The following is a 20,357-nucleotide window of genomic DNA, read 5'->3' on the forward strand; positions in this document are numbered from 1 at the left end:
CTCATTTTTCCTAATTAATTTCAATATCCACTTAGAGAAACTATACTCTGGGGCTTTTCCTTTCAGATGACAATCACATTATTGTAAAATAAGAATCAATACTGAGCTCAAGAAAGTATTTGGGGAATTAGAACCCAGAAATAGGGAAGTCTGTGCTAATTAAATTTATCCCCAAAACTTCTGATAAGGGCAGTAGCTAGGCAGTGCAAATTTAAAAGCTGGTTAAACTATTCACAGTTCTCTGTGCATCTATAATATATGCATTTGCTTCTACCTCATGGTATTATAACTCCTGCTAAGTGTCTTCTTCACCGCATGAGCCAGGCCAGAGTGTGGGCAGTGGTGGTGGCAGAGTTCCACCAGACTGTTCATCTGGTGGCTGAACTTGAAGCAGAAAAAAATCTAAACACATCTGAAAGATTTTCCCCTAGAAAGAAAACAAGTTCTCCAATTCGGTCTGAGAAGGAGGTATTTCAAAACAATGGTTCTTGAGATGTGGTCCTTGGACCAGCAGCGTCAGCAGCACCACCTGGGAGCTTATTAGAAATGCAGAACCTCAGACCCCATGCCAAACCTACAGAGCGAGCATCTCAGGGGGTGGGGCTAGAAGTCTATGTTTCAACAAGCCCTCCAGGGGATTCTGAGGGTTGAGAAGCACTCTTTTAAACTAATATAACTAGGTGACACTTCATGTATTTCTGCTAGAATTTTATATCTATAAATTGAGAGGGCTTTAAATCACCTAAATTATGTCTTCTTCTGAGATCCAAGAATCTAACTCAAAGTCAAAAGTAAGGAATAAAACATTGGGTTTTAGGAAATTATTCCTGAAATCAGAAATAATCGATGATTATATATATAAAAAATATATATATGATTTTATATATAAAATATATAATCACATATATATTTATATATATAATATATAATCATATATATGATTATATTTTTTATTTAAAAATATTCTTTTTAAAAAAATAAATTTATTTATTTATTTTATTTTTGGGTCTTCGTGGCTGCACACAGGCTTTCTTCAGTTGCGGCGAGCGGGGGCTACTCTTTGTTGCGGTGCGCGGGCTTCTCATTGCGGTGGCTTCTCTTGTTGTGGAGCACGGGCTCTAGGCACACGGGCTCAGTAGTTGTGGCTCGCAGGCTCTAGAGCGCAGGCTCAGGAGCTGTGGCGCACAGGCTTAGTTGCTCCGCGGCATGTGGGATCTTCCCGGACCAGGACTCGACCCCGTGACCCCTGCATTGGCAGGCGGATTCTTAACCACTGCACCACCAGGGAAGTCCTCTTTTTTTAAAATTGGGGTATAGTTGCTTTACAACGTCACAAAGAGTAAGTCAGAAAGAGAAAAACAAACATTGTATATTAACGCATATATGTGGAATCTAGAAAAATGGTACAGATGAACCTATTTGCAGGGCAGCAATAGAGACACAGACGTAGAGAACGGATGTGTGGACACGGCGGGGGGAAGGGGAGGGTGGTATGAATTGGGAGATTGGGACTGACATATATACACTACCATGTGTAAAACAGAGAGCTACTGGGAACCTGCTGTATAGCCCAAGGAGCTCGGCTCGGTGCTCTGTGATGACCTAGATGGGTGGGATGGAGCAGGGAGGGTGGGAGGGAGACCCGAGAGGAAAGGGATATATGTATGCATATAGCTGATTCACTTCGCTGTACAGCAGAAACTAACACAACACTGTAAAGCAATGTTGACAAAACATTCTTTATGAACATCTAGTCTCTTTAGGACAAAATCCGCTGCTTTAGCCGCCAAGTTGAGAGAAGATTTTCATACAACAACAGAAACTGGACACCTTCCTCGTACACCTCTAGACATTGAGACCTGGACCTTTAGACCTGGACACCTTTAGACATTTGAGTTTACAACCCTACTTTAGTGTGAGTTGCCCTTGAGCTGGATTTAGTCATTTTGTTAATTTATTTCGAACTCTATGCTCTTTCTGATCTCTACGTGCTTTATTGGTTTTGTTTTGGGAACTAGACTTCTGCATATTAGAAACACCCTTGAAATGAAGAAGTTATAGTAAAAGCTATCAAGACAAATACAAAGAAAAAGAAACTCTCAAGTCCAATCCCCTCACTTTACCAACGTTAAGACCAGGCTAGGGTACTTGCCCCTGGTCACACAGGCGGGAGGTAAGAAATCCAGCATGAGAATATGGAGTTGCTGACTTCCAATCCTGCCTCTTCTGTAAAAGGATTCCAGAGGTGGCCTGGCTGATCAAGGCTTTTCCCAGCGGTCACTGTTAGACAGCCAGTAAAATACAGAACTGCCAAAGCATAGTATATGTAATGCTGGTTCAATTCAAAAGTTACCTGTAAACCTCAGTTATCCCCCCCATTAAACTGTAAACACTCCAGACAGGGCAGGGAGCTGAATCCATTCTGCACTAGTGCCACATTCTGACATTTTCTAAAACTTTTTTTCTTTTTTTTCTTTTTTCTTTTGGGTTGCACCATGCAGCTTGCAGGATCTTAGTTCCCTGATCAGGGATTGAACCCGCACCCCCTGCCATGGAAGCGCGGAGTCCTAACCACTGGACCACCAGGGAATTCGGCCCCCCCCAATATTTTTCTTATCAACTTATCACTTCTTTACACAAAAGTCGAGCACTACTAGGGAAAAAATCTTATTTAGTTTACATCTTTGATAAACAGAGCATACAACTCTAGCTGCACGGCATTCCAAACAAAACGGAACTTCTACCATAAAGAGTCCTTGCCCTGGACTATTTCTAAAGTATTTAAAGATCTTCTGCACTTGGTACCCTTGAGATTATCTTTGATGTCATGTTGATTTGTTCTCATTTATGAGATAATTATCACTTAAAATCTCACTGCAATTAAAATGTGAAAATTAGGAGACGCCTGACAAAATGCTAAGTTTGACTACTATGGTATCTTCTTTTGCCTTAAGATTATAGATGTAGCAGAATTTTCCACAACATTACATCACGAGGAAGCACAGTTTATGGTCTGTAGCCCCGAGAGACAGGCTGAGAAAAGTTTCAAGAAACTATTTTAGTTTTACTGCTTCTGCCCAGTTAGTGTTTTCCCACAGGAGTCCCTGTGTTATTTACATGGATAGCCCTTGCCTTTCCGTGACTGCGCTGTCCGCCAAAAATCTATTAACATCAATTATGTGCAACTCTATCCCCCATCCCCGAAAGCTACCCATCCCTTCCCCTGCCCCTCCTGGCCTGTAAACACGTGGAAAACGGGGGCCATGACTTATTCCTTTTTTCTCGCCCACAGCTCTCAGCAGAGAATCAAAATCAAAAACATTTGTAAAACTGAATTTTCGGAATCTTGAACAATTAGAGAAAAATAGATATCCTCCAAAGAGAAATAGTAATAAACTAGTATTTCAGAAGCACGACTCTAGATTCTATGATGGATTGGGCAGAAATATTACACACGATCTGTTCTCTCAAGGCGCGGCAGGAAGAAAGTGCAAAAAACAGAGAGAAGCACAGGAAGATATAGGGAGATATATGTATTTACTTTTTTTTATTGGAGTATAGTTGCTTTACAATGTTGTGTCAGTTTCTGCCGCAGAGCAAAGTGAATCAGCTATACGTATACATATATCCCCTCTTTTTTGGAGTTCCTTCCCATTTAGGTCACCACAGAGGACTGAGTAGAGTTCCCTGTGCTATATAGTAAGTTCTCATTAGTTATCTATTTTATACACAGTACTGTATATATGTCAATCCCAATGTCCCGATTCATCCCACCCCTCTCCTTTCCCCCTTGGTATCCATATGTTTCTTCTCTACGTCTGTGTCTCTATTTCTGCTTTGCAAATAAGATCATCTATACCATTTTTCTAGATTCCACATATATGCGTTAATGTATATTTGTTTTTCTCCTTCTGACTTACTTCACTCTGTATGACAGTCTCTAGGTCCATTCACGTCTCTGCAACTGACACAATTTCATTCCTTTTTATGACTGAGTAATACATACTGATTGACTAGAAGACTTTCCAGAGCTCAGAAGGAAGAGAAAACAGTGAAGACCATAAAAGTAAGAAAAGGCTTTTAAAGAGATGTAGGATTTACATGTGGTGAAAGAAAACAAAAAGACATAGAAAAAACAAAAAACACAAAAGACATAGAAATGGGAAGGAACCATAGCCCATTCCTGGCACAAGAATAGTGCAGTTTAGTTAGAAAGGAGGGCACATGGGGCGAAGAATATTGGCCAGGTACATAAAATCGCGAGGAGATGCACCACCCCAAGGCCAAGCACAGAACCTGGAATGGGAGAGGTTTAGGAAAATGTGTCATAAAAGAGAGGATATAAAACCATGGTCTAGGTTTTTCCCAAAGCACAGTTCTTAAAAATCCAACATGCTTCCCATATATGCATTCAACTCAGTATTTTGTTTGGGGATGTGGGCTGAAAAACAGGGGGCAGAAGTCAAGTCTTCCTGTGACATAATAATGTCTTCATTATCTTTTCTGAAAAAACGAAACAGATGGAAAAGCACTTTTAGGCAGGGAGTGTCTTAATTAGCTGCTTGGGGGACCAGAGGTTTCTGTGTAACTCATGTGAGTCACTTAAGATCAAGTCACCCAGAAGACATCCTGAATCCCCCAAGATGCCATCTGGAACTGTGACAGGGGAGTGTTTGCCACGGCCTTTGCCAGGAGCCAGGTCTCTTCCCAAAAGATTGACCTTCTGCTGTTTTATCCTGGTCTAAGAGTACTTTGTCGACCACTAGAAGAAATCAGCCCAAAGGTGGGAGAGAACCTCAGAAACAACTTCATCAGCTCCTCTCACTTTATGGAGCTTGGCAATTGGCTGACTCCAGTCCAGAGATCTTTACTAAACCTGAATGCTTCTTCCTTTTGAGAAAAACACAGCGCATGCTGTTATTACATGAAGCAGAGGACTTCAGACAGGGCACCTCCCTGATGACTGTATTTACCACCCTGGGGAAATAATTTTCCTTCTGTAGACAGAGGGTGTCATCAGCTCTGAATTGCCTATTTGCAGTAATACATTCTATAGGGCAATATTTCATTATGTTTAGAAAGGAAACACAAAATGCAATTATCTTTTTTTTTTTTTTTTTTTTTTTTTGCAGTACGCGGGCCTCTCACTGTTGCGGCCTCTCCCGTTGCGGAGCACAGGCTCCGGACGCACAGGCTCAGTGGCCATGGCTCATGGGCCCAGCCGCTCCGTGGCACGTGGGATCTTCCCGGACCGGGGCACGAACCCGTGTCCCCTGCATCAGCAGGCGGACTCTCAACCACTGCGCCACCAGGGAAGCCCGCAATTATCATCTTTATGCAGAAGAAAAATTCCATTCTGTATACCCCCTAAAACAGATAAACCACGATGGCTAGAGTTGGGAGCAGGGAGACAGACACGTACGTAGCTGGCTCTCAGTGAGGTAATGGGGCCCAGCACCACACTACCTGCTGAACTGACTATATTTTCTTATTTTCGATACTCCTGATGCTCTGGCATTTGGGGCTTTGATCTTGGAGAGGCTGCTCCTCCCAGGGCCAGCTGATTCCTAGAGATAACAAATGACGCCCCTGCAAGCACACCTTCGAGATACAACCAATCAGCACAGAGCCCTCTACCTCAACCACCTCCTTTACCAAACTCTCACACACCAACCAATATTCCCCCTGCCCCGTATCACCCCAGGACCAGGTACCCAACCACTGGGACCATCGCTGTAGCCCAGAGACTGCCAACATTATTCCAACTGCCCAATCCTAAGCTTAAGCAGCATGCCTAACCTGACTCATCAATTTCTTCCTGTAGAAACCCCAATAAAGGCTCTTGGCCGCATTCTCTCTCTGTCCCTGCTGCCCCCTGACTGACCCGGTGCTTCCCCACATAGCGCTGCCATGCCTCTCATCCCTTGGGACCTCTGAGTATAAACTTCCTCCTTCGTGAGGATCATTTCCGTGTCTGTGTGTCTCACCACATCTGCTCAAAACATATCCCGGCTACAAATTTTAGAATATCTGCTAGGAAGGGGATGCCAAGACATAGCCCCTGCCATCGGGAGGTTAAAGGATGGCAGTGAATTATTTTAGGAAAACAGGCCAGTAGCTGTTAAGCACCATGGAGACTCAGAAAAAAAGATACTCCTGTTTTTCAAAACATACACATTTTTGGCGTCTGTGATACAAGGGCTTCCTTAAAAGAGTATCTACTTAATTCAGAATAAAATCAAGCAAATCCCCAGGGGTCCATGAGCTGGCAGTGACAGGAGGGTACCAGCTGTGGCCACCGCGTCCTCTTCGTTAATTAGAGTAGAGAACATTCAGATTAGTGTGGTATGGCTAGAACACAAAATACAAGGAGACTCGGGTAAACAAGGGCTACAGAGGCAGGCAGGAGCCAGAACACAAGGGGCCATAGATGTCCTCAGAGTTAATCCTACAGGTGATACAAAGTCACTGAAGGCATCTGCAAAAGAGAGTGATGCACCAGACCTATGCTGGAAAGATCATTCTGGTACTGTTTGGATGGGTAAATCAAGTCCACATCACAAAATTATAATACATGCATCAATAAAAGTGAGCCTTCTAACGTTACTAGATTTCTAAGAAAATTTAAGAGATTGTATAGAACAGTCTAAGCCAAAGGGCCAAGGAAATCTTTTTAACCAAGAATGAAACCTTGAAGGGTATAAAGAAGAGATAAACTTATTTATTACTCAGGAACTTAAAGCTTTTATATGGCAACTATACTATATACAAAGTTAATAGACAAGTAACAGATTTAGGGGAGAACTCTTCCAATTCAGAAGACAGAGTATGTACAGCACACAAAGATTTCTTACATACTGACAATTAGGGGATAAAAAAACACAATAGAAAAATGGGTGCAGGAAAAATTTCACAGAAGAATGACTCTGAATGGCCAATAAATATATGGGGGAAAGTCCAGACTCAGGGAAATGCACATTAAAGGAACAATGAGGTATCACTTTAAATCTAAGAGACTGACAAATCAAAAGGAGTAATTATAGCACTGCTGGCAGAAACGTACATATTCATCACTGCTGACAGAAATGAAATTAAGACATAAGGTACTAGGTGTATTCAAAAAGTAGCCTGACTACATCTATCAAAATTAAAAGTGTGTGTGCACTCTGACTCAGCAATCCTCTTACTGAAAATCTCAGCCACAGAATTAAAAGCACCCACATAATAGAAAAAAAAATTTTTGCAGCAGCATTTACAGGGGCAAAAAAATTGGAAAAATATTGAAAGCTCATCAATAGTAGAATGCTTGATAAACCATCGTGTGCCAACAACCTGTAATATTTTTTCACCATCTCAAAGAATGGATAGAGGCAGGCCAGGTGAGGCACTGTTGAGTGAAAATAATAAGAAACAGAAAAATACAATCAGGTGAGGAGGCAGCTGTGTGTATAAGTGACAAGCACAGACTCAGAAGCTAGACTGCTGGGACTCAAAATCCTGGTTCAACCACCTCTTTCGGAAAGTGTAATCTTGGACAAGTGGCTCAATCTCTCTGAACCTCGGTTTTCTCATCTGTAAAATGTCTCTATATTTGGTTGAGCTATGACACATGAGGCGCTCAGGACAGTGCCTGGCACGTGGTCAGCATGCAGGGAACAGTAGCTGTGGTTACATGGTCCCACTGTCTGAAAGCAAATATGAGAACCCTCATACATGCCAATGTACACGAGGGTCCCCCACCTGCCTCTGCCATGATGTTTTTCTCATGGCATCTTCTCTATTCCTAACACACTTCACCATTTATTTATTGCCTGTGTCTATCTCTGCCCCGCTTTAGAATTCAAGCTCTATGAAAGACAGGGTCTTTTGCCTGTTTCGTTCATTGCTATACTCCCAATGCCTTGAACATCTCTGGGCAGATAGTAAGGATTCAAAAAAATACTTGTTGGGAATTCCCTGGCAGTCCAGTGGTTAGGACTCGGTGCTTTCACTGCAAGCAGCAACGGGTTCAATCCCTGGTCAGGGAACTAAGATCCCACAAGCCGCGTGGCTTGGCCAAAAACAAAACAAAACAAAACAAAAACCTTCTTGAGTGAATGAATATGTGTATCCATGTCTTGCTGGGAGACTACTGTCCATGAGTCTGGTATTTCTGCACATTCTCTGTGCAGAGGCACTGGCTACCTCTGTTTTGTACTGCATTTTCCAGGATATTTGTATAATGAACAGCTTGGGAAGAGAGAGGTGGGGTTTTCCTTCAGAGCAAAGGGCAGGTTGGCTTAAAGTCCAGAATAATAAAGAGAATGTCTCCCTCCAGGGCAAAGATCAGGCAGGCTTAGTGTTCATTACAAAAGAGGCAGGTTCCCTAAGCCTAGCGTTTCTCTCTTTTTTTTTTTTTTTTTGACTAATATTTATTGGAGTATGGTTGATTCACAATGCTGTGCTCGTTTCTGCTGTACAGCAAAGGGAACCAGTTATACCTATACACATACCCACTCTTTTTTAGATTCTTTTCCCACATAGGTCATCATAGAGTACTGAGTAGAGTTCCCTGTGCTATACAGTACCTCTCTTGTGATAAAACCAACCACGTGTGTAGGTGTCGCCTGGCCCTCTCTGTATCACTACATGAGAACTGAGCTGGAGGAAAGGCACCAATCCTGCCACTCTGACTTCTGCTCTTACTGTGAGTAATAAATCATCCTTCATCTCTGGCCCAGGAGTCTCCTGTTTTGTGCCAGCATCCATGAAACAGCAACAGACTAGCTTATTGGCTTGTAAGTCGGGTAAAAATCTAGACGCTTCACAATTCTTTACCCGTTTATGTTCACACATGTCTGTGTATGATGATGTGAACATGAACAAAAACATGAGACAATGAGGTTAGCAAACCTGGGGTATGGGGAGTCGAGATTGGGAGGATAGGAGAAGGGAGGGGAGGAAGAGGCCATGCAGAAAACGATGAGAATACAAAGTCCTGGTCCAAATAAAGATGGTAATGATTGCGACATTGGTCGTGGTCAATCCAGCCTTGACTCGACCACCAGCCAGGAGTGCGGAGGCCTTGGGTAAATGGCTCATTCCTGAGGATGTACAGAGGAATCCGTAGCCTCAGAGCCTGAAGGCGTGTCCCCGCATTTTGATAGATCACGGCACACACAGTGGGAAGGAAGGACTGAGATCATTTCACATAAATGCTTAGAATCCTGAACATCTGCCCAAGTTCCATCTGGAAACCTCCAGCATGCACTGAGAGCCTGGACCAACTTCCATTACACAAAGCTTTAATCTATAAATGGGAATTCTTTGCTTGTTTTAGCTGTTGACTTCACAACACAGCCTTTATTTCTTGTGTAAGAACATCATAAAAGAGTAAAGATTCACTTAGGTGTTGGGCTTTTTTCTAAGAAGGTCTTTGAAAACTTCATACTTTGTCCTTACGGTTCTACTGGAATAATTAGGTCTCTTTTCAGAAAAAAAATCCACTGAAAGAAAGCCTTATAAAAGCCTATAAAAGAAAGCCTTACAGAAGCTACACTGTTTCATGTTCGATTTCTTCTACATGCAATTTATAAGCTTTGGGGGAGCTGCGAACATAGTTATTGCCTGGTTCAAAGTACACAGAATAGCAAGGGGAACAGATTTTTAAGAGAATATACGTGAATATACGTACCAGCCTTTGCAACAGCCTGACTTGCCTTGGGACCCTGAGTGCAACCTAGAAGAAGAAAAGAGACATAAAATATGATCGTGAGGTCATTCTCATGTGAGTTACATGAGTGGGGTTAAAACCAATTCAAATTCATGCAAAGGGTTATCCATCCTGAAAAGCAGTTTTGACCTGTAACCAGGGAGCATCCAGGCCAGGATTAGAATTCATCCCTCTCAGACCTGGCTGACTGCTGAACCCATGATGTCACACCCCCTCCTCACCTGAGGGTTCTTACATCTGTTAGGGGAAGGCAGATGAAATAGCCAGGACAGAGTTCATTAGAATATCTGTTTTCGGTTTCCATTCATTTTTGGCTTGAAAATCGGCTCTTAGCTGTTGTGTCTGCTACAACGAGTAAACCTGTCAGCTCAACTCGGATGGGCTCATTTACTCTGCTCAAAACTCCAGGAAACTCTGGAAGCAAAACTGAACTTACCTTGAACTTTCTTACTGTGTTTTTTTGTGGATGATTTGTTATACTTTCCCACATGCAGAGGAGGGGCAGGGGATGGTAATAACATCCTTATTTTTAAAAATCATATAATACTTAACCAGCCCCTCTGGACTAATTTAAAAGTCCTAGCTGGTTGCTGATTATTTCTCATGACACATCACTGTTTAAAGAACAGAAGTGTTAACTACCGCTGCTGTGAGTGATGAATCGGCCTTTCTGGAGGGCAGTTTGACAATGTCGATCACAGACTTGGAAAATATGCTTAGACTGTATGCATGCCTTTTTCAACAGCTTTATGAGGTATAATTTACAAACAATAAAATTCATTCATTTAAAACAATTCAATGTTTTTTAGTGTATGCACAGAGCTGTGCAATCACCACGACAATCAAGTTAGAACATTTTTATTGTCCTAACAGAAAGGCTCCCAACCCCAGCCTTTGCCCTGGGCCCAGGCAACCACTAATCTACTTTGTCTCTACGGATTTACTCATTCTGGGCATTTCATATACATGGAATCATACCATATGTGGTCATTTATTACTGGCTTTTTTCACTTAGCGTAATCTTGTAGCACTTATCAGCACTTTGTTCTTTTTTACGTCTGAATAATATTCCATTGTGTGGACACACCACATTTTGTTTATCCATTGGCCAGTTGATGGACATTTAGGTTATTTCTACTTTTTGGCTATTATTTATAATGTGGAACTTGAACTCTATGAACATTCACATAGAGTTCTTTGTGTTGGACATATGTTTTCAGTTTCCTCAGGCAGATACCTACAAGTGGAATTCCTGGATCATATGATAAATTTAACTTTTAAGAAATAGATAAACCAGTTTTCAAAGCAGCTGCAACATTTTACATTTCCACCAGTATGCACATCTTCTAATTTAGAAATCCTAGTTTCAGAAAAGCATCATATGGGGGAAAAATCAATAGGAAAAAAAATGAATGTACAAAAAAATTCTTTGCAACTTTTAAAACAATTGCTAATCATTGGAAATACCCTAACATATCCTTTAAAAATGGTTTGGTTCAATATATTATGATACATTGATTAATTAGAATATAGCTATTGAAAATAATACTATGGGTCTATATTTACTGACATCAATGTTAATTTTACTAGACTTCTGTGCTGTTCACCAAATATTTCCCCAACTCTCTGCCAGAAGGATAGCATTTCCTGGCCCCCTTGTGGGAAGACAGAGCCACGGGACTGGCTCTGGCCAATAAGTTATGAATGTTAAGTGGCATCTGTCACTTCTGCGCCAAGGATTTGATCGCAGGTGTGAGGTCCTCCAGAACTGCCTTTTCTCACCGGCATAGTAATTAGCAACGTTTGATATGGTCACTGCTCCACCAAGCCCAAGATCACACTTGCTGCACCGACAATCCAAGATGGACAAGTCATACAAGCAAGAAACAAACGTTTGTCATTTAAGTCACTGAGATTTGGGGGTTGTTACCCCAGTACAGCCTGGCCTGTCCTCACTTATACATTCAGCCATATTTTAAGTGATTAAATCAGGTAGCAAGACGCTATCTTTAACATGATCTCGTTTTTATAAGTGTCTACGTGTGTAGAATGTGCCCAAAATGCTAATGGCTGTTACCTTTGAGCGATTAAATTCTTCTTCTTTAAACTTTTTTGGACTACCTCAGTTTTGGACAAATTACTGTGTATCATTTCCAAATAGGAAAAAAAAAATAAAGATATTTCCATTTTGTAAACTCAAAGTATAACAGAAACTGGTTTAACCACTATCCTCTCCCTGATCCCTCCTGAAAATAGATAATGCTACTGTACATTACCATTATAAGCCATTATAGAGTCTCCTATTCTACAGAACATGGAATAGAAAGAATTAGTACAGGGTTTTAGGTTGACATCGGCCCTGGCTCCATGAGAACCAAACAATGACTAAGAGGACACTGGTTTCTATTTCTAAAATGACATGGGATGATTGGGACCGTCCAAGGAAAGCCAGAATAAGTTTCCTGGGCAAGGTCTCCATCGGGTCTGCAGGCTCAGCTCAGGCCTCTCCCTTCCTAAAATTGTGGAATAGGCTGGGGACCACTTAAGATAGCCATGGTCAGAAGGGAAGCTCAGGCCTGCGCAGGTATTATGTTCTCCGGTTGATCTAAAGTATTTCTTTGAAGTCTCCTCCTTTGTAAAATAGGTTTTCCAGGAAAATAAACAAGCATTAAGAAGAACAAGAGAGGCTGGTTTCTCATTTTTGAGATGACTGGCCTCTCAGGGGATCACGATGGCTACACTTCAGTCCAAATTTAGACTCGGACTGAACCAGAATCAAAACTTCCTGGTACCAGCTAGGATTAGAAGTGGAAATGACAGCAGTCATCTTCATTGTTTTTAGTTAGGAATTCCTGATCCCTTTTATTGTTCGAGAGTTTTCCCCTTGCCTTGTAAGAACCTGGGAGTGTGGGTTAAGGACAGGTGAGTGACCGACTCCAGCTTAATGTCAAGGGCTGCCATGAATAGTAATCTCAGAGCATGGACCGCCAGATAATAGACTTAAGAGATGGCTCAAATAGGATTTTTTGCTCCTACTGAGTTGAGCTTGCTTCTCCAGCATCAGAACAGATGTCCAGACCACAGTGTTTACTGCGAAATACCAGCCATGACCTTTGCCATCAAGGACCATACTACCTAACCGGAAAGAAGTACACTCAGGAACACTTAGTAGACGAGGTAATTTTTACAAAGGAAATGGAAAAAAGAAGAGTTCACTATGTTCTCAGATGACCGTGAGAGCCTTTACGATGGAGGGATGGCTAGAAGTAGTTGTGTAGGATGTTTGTTGGAGTGGAATGAAAGGGGAAGGGAAATTTACAGAGCATCCAGTTCAATACGGGAAGCATGCTGGGAAAAAGCTCAGAATCTGCCTCTTTAGCTCACATGGACCAAGCAGCGTTCCCTACCAGGATGTGCAAGGGTGGCTGAAGACTGCCTCTGCACAAAGAATGGAGCGGTAACACCGTCAGAGCTGGAGGACTGGAATCTCCATCTACTCCATCATCGGACAGTCCAACTAGAGGTAGTAAACAGCAGGCACTGCTTCATGTTCGTAATTTGGATAACAGAGATGGTATTTTCCCGCCAGAATCGATCACAGGGTTGGAACAGGATTGGGAGGGAAGAGAAGCACCGTGAAAGCGTTCCAGAAAATCCACAGATGGGAAAGAGCACAGGAAAGGAGAAGAGGAGGGAACCCTAATTCCCTGCAGCTGGACCTCTGACAGCACCGTGGGCACGGATGCTTTATGTTAGCGCATCCAGGACTTTAGGAGAACGTTAGTTAGGAACACTAAGCCACATACGACTCATCGCCCAGCTCGTGGGACTCCCCCATCCTTCTCCCCACCTCCCCCTCAAAGAAACCAGATATGGCTGGCTCTGGTTCGGGAGGGAGGAAATCTCTGGAATCTCTCCTGTTAATACCCTTCTTCCCCATCCAGCCTTAGGACTCCATTGCAACGATCACACCCGTGCACATAAAGGAGACATTATCGAGTGGTCTGGAGCTCACAGAATCTTTCCGTGACTTTCCTTTTCAAAGCATTAAGAAAAAAACAAAACTGGTCTTGATTTTCTTTGTTTTCCCAAATGCAAAGGTTCTGAGTGAGAGACTATAAAACTTAAAACCGCAGAAATGCTCGATTCAGGGAATTAGAAATGTATCACCACTGTGCGTGCGGTACCAGAAGCCTACGCTGAACACAATCTATGTGCCAGGAGCTACAAATTAAAATCGTGTTTAAACAAATTACGTTACATTGTAAATATGAAAGTGGCGGTCTTTGGAGGCGTCATTGAGAGCCCGGCTTGGCATTCAGCACTCCTGGGTTCTAATCTAGGCTCTGAAATATCACTTGCGTGCATCACTTCCCCTGGGTGGACTTCCATAGTTCCCCTGGAGCATAAGCTAGCTGAGGCCTTCCTTGCAGTGGCAGAGATTCAACCAGGCTGTGCATAAATAGCCCAAATAGCTAATAGGACCTGAGTGCTTACTATATGTAAGTGCTGTGCCTGAATCAGCTCATTTTATCCTCACAACAAACAGGAGCAGAAGTGGGTTTGTTACTTTTTATTTAATAGTTTATGATTGTTTAGAAGCTAATAAAAGGTGAGCGTCAGGATCCTTCACTTGCACGGTCCCTTAACAAACGGTGGTATTCGTAGTGTTTGTCAACATGTGTCATTTGCTGTGATTTATTTATCCTTCTAAATAAATGTTTATTTTAGCACTTTTAGCATTTAGCATTTTTCTTTAAGAGGGCTTTGCCCATTATATAAACTTGACTCCTCTCTCAAAACTTAGATCCACCCCTGCCTATGAAGTAGGAACCATTAACAACGCCATCTTGCAGGTGAGGAAACGAAGACCCAGAGAGGTTAAGTTACTTGCCCAAGTACACACAGCCAGTAAGTGGTGGGATCCAGATTTGAACCCAGGCAGTCTGGTTCCACTTGGGGTGCTCTTAACCATATACTTTATTGCTTCTTATTATTTCTACACAGAGCTCCTAGCAAACTCTCCCTGACACTCAACACTTGGTGCCTACTACTATTCTGTAAATTAAAAACTGCTTTTGTAATAATGGGAACACAGCTCCATCCTTAGTTAAAGAAACCATGTCAGTTTGAGGGACTTCCCTGGTGGTCCAGCGGTTAAGAATCGCCTTCCAATGCACGGGACGCGGGTTCGATTCCTGGTTGGGGAACCAAGATCCCGCATGCCGCTGGGCAACTAAGCCCGCGAACCCGCGTGCCACAACTACAGAGAAGCCCGCGAGCCACAATGAAGGCATGACACAGCCAAAAATAAATAAATAAATATTAAAAAAAAAAAAGAAACCATATCAATTTGAAAGCAGGCTGATTTTATACAAGAGTCTTGCTTTTTAATATGGATTTCCTGAAAGATGCTTTCAAAGCTGAATTAGTCTAAGTGTGGTCCATGCATCACCTGCATCAGGATCATCTGGGTCCCACCCAAACCTAGTGGATGGAAATTGATGGGGGTGGGGCACAGGAATCTGAATGTTTAAAGAGCCCCCTGAGTGTCTTTCTACAAGATGAAGTTTGAAAACCACTGCAGATAATGGGTTTATTACACTACGGGTAACACTGTTTACAGATGAGGTGGAGAAGGAGGAAGGGACTTGAATCTAGGATATTATTAGTAATATTTTCAATTAAAGGTATATAACAAGCTAATAGGCAAGCTGCAACACAAGAATTGCAACACAAGCTAATAGGCAAGTTCAGGTACATTCAAATTTACATATTCATTGACATTTAAACATTGTTCACCAAATACCATATGATATCACTTATATGTGGAATTTAAAACTGGACATAAATGAACCTATCTATGAAACAGAAGAGAATCAGGGACATAGAGAATAGACTGGTGGTCGCCAAGGGGGAGGGATGGTGGGAGAGGTCTGGATTGGGAGTTAGGGATTAGCAGACGCCAACTATTATATACAGAAAGGATAAATAACAAGGTCCTACTGTATAGCACAGGGAAGTATATTCAATATCCTGTGATAAACCAGAATGGAAAAGAATATGAAAAAGAATGTAAATATATATATGTATAACTGAATCACTTTGCTATACAGCAGAGATTAACACATTGTAATTCAACTATACTTGAATAAAAAATAAAATTTTAAAAAATTGTTCACATATAATTTTGAAGACCATAATTATTGAGACCAAAGCACTAACTGCATTGCCAGGCACCATTCTAAGTTCTAAGTATATTAACTATTTTAATCTTCAAAATCCTTTCAATTAAGTAATCTCATCATCCCCATTCTCAAGATGGGTAAATAGGGGCTCATAGATGTTAATTAACTCCCCAGTAACTGCAGAGCCAGGATTCAAACCCAGGAAGTCTGGTTCTGGAGCCTGTGCTCTCAAATCCTACATCTTATACACACACACAAATATTTTTAATAGAGTATAAAAAGGTAAAATCGCAAATTTTCACAGAACTTTATATTTGGAGTCTTTTCTGATTTAGTCATTTTCCAGATGAATAAATAGTGCCATGAGTTGACGAATGCATGAAGTCACTAAAATGGGCTAAACCTATGTTCTTCGATTCAGGGAAGTTCAGTGTTAAGCCTACTTGGACTTGCAGATGTCAGAGCTTTAATCCCTCCTCCCAGCTCATAAACAGAATCTTTGTTTCAGTGCTTCCCACATTCTTCTCCCTCCGCCCCCTAAAAAAAGTTTTAGGATCTTTACCCTAAATTCCTACCCTCAGCATTTCAGCTGCCCAAGCCTGACAGCAGCCACCAACATTAAGCGCTGACACCGTTCCCTGCACCTTAGGTGTATTAACTATCCAATCCTCATCACCCTGTTCTCTCAAACTTTTCAAAGAATTGGAGATTGAAGCACCCAGGACCTTGCTCAGCGTCACAGAGCTGGTAAGTGTCAGAATCAGGAATCGAGCCCAGGCACCAAGTCTATGCCCTTAACCACTGACCAAAACAGCTACCATTTCTTGAGCACCCACTGTATACCAGGTCCTTTACATAAACTAGCAGCTGGATCCTTACAAGTATGCTCAAGAGGAGGTGTGTTCCGTGCTGTGATGGACAGTAAAGGAAGGCTCAGAGAAGGTAAACAGCTTGTCCAGACCATACAGCTGTAAAAGGCAAAGGAGAGACCAGCCTTTCTCTCTGGATCGGAAGCCTGCATGTTTCTCCTCCACCGAACAGCCTCCTGGAATTTTTATGGGTTATTCCTCCTGATAGTCCTACAAGAGAATGACCATTTCTTCCATTTCACAGATAAGCACATCCTTGAGGGAGTGTCAACATGAAAGTAACTACGGGATGTTTAGGTAGATTCTGTTTTCCAGATCTGCTCTTCAAACCAAGGTGCTGGGAAAGGGGACACAAAGTATACTTGCTTATCTCTTCTTCCCATCCTGTGAAAGCATGCTATCAGCTAAACAATTTAAATACGTGTGTGTAAACAGCACCAGGAGACATAGAAATGCACTGTCTACTTTAGAAATGCACTGTCTACTTTAATCAGGACAGAGCCATTTCTCCCTATAAGGTCTGTGCTTTGAAAACTGTTCCAACCTGTTTTATACTCTTCAAAGAGCTTTCCTATCCATGGGGCGTTGTACTGAGATTTCATATTTGCAGGTTTCATTCACCTGTGAGGTTAAGCCATTTAAAAAACTCTGGCAGATACACAGGATATTAACCAGGGTAACTGAGACCCTTTGGTTCTTGATCCTCTGCCCATCATCTGGCCACCTTTAAACTGCTAAAGCATTGATAAGAACCTGATGGAAAGTCGTGTTCTCCCGGTTTTCAGATGGAAAAAGCAGAGGCTTCCAGGAGTTTGGAACTTTTCCTATATGTGCTTTCTCTCTGGAACAACTAGGAACCGACAGCAACAACACACTACCCCCACACACGAGTCTTAAAGAATCCTGTAGTTAACTTGGGGCTCTGGCTCAGAAATGAACAACAAAAAACTAGCAGAAACCCGCGCAGGTAACAGGAGCCAAGGAGATTTGGTTCTGCAGGACTTTGAAGTGGCAGACACAACTCTGCAAGAAACTTCGCCAGCCAGACGCTCTCCTCGAGGGACCAGTAGATGGGGAAGTTCCCGAGCAGAAGGCTGGGGACAGAGAGGAGGTGGAGGAAAGATGTGACAGGAGATGGGGGTGAACCCTCCCTCTCTAGCGTCCAGGATCCTGTCCGGCAGCCACGCGCCCGAAGGAGGCGGTGGGAAAGGGCGGCAGCCCGCGTCCGGGGCCCGCCTTGGGCCCCCCGAACTCCACTTACTTGCTCCGAAGTGTCCCCCCAGCTCTGCACCTCTTCCAGCGACCCCGCGCAGAAAGGCAGGGCCAAGCACAGCCCGAGCAGCGGGAGCATGGCAGGGCCGGGGCGGTGTCACCGGAATGCGGCGGGACGCGGCGGGACGCGCGGGGTACAGCGCGGGGTACGGCGCGAGGTGCAGCGCCGGGCTCGCGGCTGCGAACGCGCGAGGCCCCGCCCCCGCGCCCCACAGGCCCCGCCCCCCGCACGCGCCGCCCGGGCCCCTCACCACCACAGACCCCGCCCCACCGCGCACCTCCCGCCCGCGCCCCGCGCACCCCTCCCCGGCCCCGCCTCCGCGCCCTCCGGCCCCACCCCTTCGGTCCCTCCCCCTCGCCCCTCCGACCCTGCACTCCCGCGAGACCCCCGGCTCCGGCCCAGCACTCCCGCGAGCCCCGCCCCCATCCTGCCCCGCGCCGCTGCACCCACACCGGTTACCCCCCCCCACCCCGCCCAGAGCGCACAGCTCACACCCCCTCCCTTGTCCTTTCCCCCCCACCCATAAGCCCCGCCCCTCCCTCGGCTTCTTTGCCTCCCTTCTCCACCCAGTGCCTGTGGCACCTCCCTCCACCTCCAAGCCCCCGACCGACCCTCTCTTCCTCTCCCGCTTCTTCATGGACTCACTTCATTACTGTCGCAGGAGAACACGGTAAGGACCAGCCTGACTCTCAGTACACAGCCCACCCGTTCACCTGCTATATATACCCCCCATATGTACCACCCTCCCAGTGCTAATATATACCACCCCCTCACCTACTGTATGTACCACCACCATTCCCCCACCTGCCAGCCTAAAGGCAACAAGAGACCTTCTGCCTTCTTCTGAGAGAACGGCGCATTCCCCTTGGCGTCCAACTCTGACGCTCACAGGCCCGATGAAGGGGTGCTAATTTGTAGTCTAATGCAGAATGGCATTAGCAATGTGGTCCCGTTTTATGTGGCTCTGGCGTAAAGGAACAGAAAAGAGGAAGCTAGGATTGGCACCATGTCGTAGTATTTCTGATTTTTTGGTTGTTAATCATGAAAGTGAATGTCATTATTATCATAGTTACAAACTATCGGTGATGTTTCTGTCTGTCATAGAATAATTATCTGGCAACCACTCACCCACTGACTGGCCTTTTAGAGTCTGGGCTCCATCTTTTTTTTTTTTTTTTTTTTTGCGGTACACGGGCCTCTCACTGTTGTGGACTCTCCCGTTGTGGAGCACAGGCTCCGGACACGCAGGCTCAGCGGCCATGGCTCACGGGCCCAGCCGCTCCGTGGCATGTGGGGTCCTCCCGGACCGGGGCACGAACCCGTGTTCCCTGCATCGGCAGGCGGACTCTCAACCACTGCGCCACCAGGGAAGCCCTGGGCTCCATCTTTGTACCTGGTAGACACACAATGAGCTGGAGCTGTTTCCTCTTCCAAAAGACAAGCACCTCGGGCTTCCCTGGTGGCGCAGTGGTTGAGAGTCCGCCTGGCGATGCAGGGGACACGGGTTCGCGCCCCGGTCCGGGAAGGTCCCACATGCTGCGGAGTGGCTGGGCCCGTGAGCCATGGCCACTGAGCCTGCGTGTCCGGAGCAACGGGAGAGGCCACAACAGTGAGAGGCCCGCATACTGAAAAAACAAAAAACAAAACAAAAAAAACAAAAGACAAGCACCTCAAAGACATTTTTTATGTCTCTGTAAAAATTGCATCTAAATCAATACACTGAGTAATAGAAGTTGGCATCAGTCTCAGTGGCCAAGAACAGGGAAATGGTTAACTCAAATGATGGAACATCCATCCTGTGGAATGTTATGCAGCTATTAAATAATAATCACGAGGTCTGTGGAAACAGGGAAAATGTTTACAGCATAATCTAAAGGAAAAAGTCAGATCACATGACGTATCGAAAGTATGAGTGTAATTAGGTAAAAATACATATGCATGGACATCAGAAGCAGGGAAAAATGAAAACAGTGGGTGGGTTAGCTTATGGTGATATCTCTTTTTAAAATATTTTATTTACTCTTGTTGAAACGCTGATTGTTTAAACAAAGACATTAAGAGAGGGGGAAATGTTGCTATGGTGAAATAAATGAAAGGAAGATCATTGTCATTAGCAGTTGAACATTTAATAGCCTAACCACTGACTAATTTTAAAAAATGTCACCAACATGAAGTGACAGTAGCTGGTCCAGCTGAGTTTCTGCAACAAAAACACTGGTAAAGGAGAAGGAAGTCAAAGGATTTTTATTTTTAGTTCTTTACTAACCGTTAGTTACAGATGTATCCCAGGCGCACTTAGAAACTTTGCAGCCTAC

General features: G+C 43.8%; 1 protein-coding gene across 1 annotated transcript in view; it reads right to left on the bottom strand.

Annotated features, from left to right (window-relative positions):
* Positions 1-18,196, bottom strand: part of ITIH5 (inter-alpha-trypsin inhibitor heavy chain 5) — a 73,504-nt gene extending 55,308 nt beyond the window's left edge. Inside the window, exons 1-2 of the mRNA XM_027121578.1 lie at positions 18,031-18,196; positions 9,674-9,718 (exon numbers count right to left, since the gene is read on the bottom strand). Of these exons, the coding sequence (XP_026977379.1) occupies positions 9,674-9,718; positions 18,031-18,120 (135 nt within the window). The 5' untranslated portion in view covers positions 18,121-18,196. The remainder of the gene's footprint in view (positions 1-9,673; positions 9,719-18,030) is intronic.
* Positions 18,197-20,357: the final 2,161 nt, after the last annotated feature.

This window comes from Aethalodelphis obliquidens, unplaced genomic scaffold (assembly GCF_003676395.1).
Source record: "Aethalodelphis obliquidens isolate GAN/ISIS:26980383/991018 unplaced genomic scaffold, ASM367639v1 scaffold23, whole genome shotgun sequence".
In the NCBI taxonomy this organism is placed as follows: domain Eukaryota; kingdom Metazoa; phylum Chordata; class Mammalia; order Artiodactyla; family Delphinidae; genus Aethalodelphis; species Aethalodelphis obliquidens.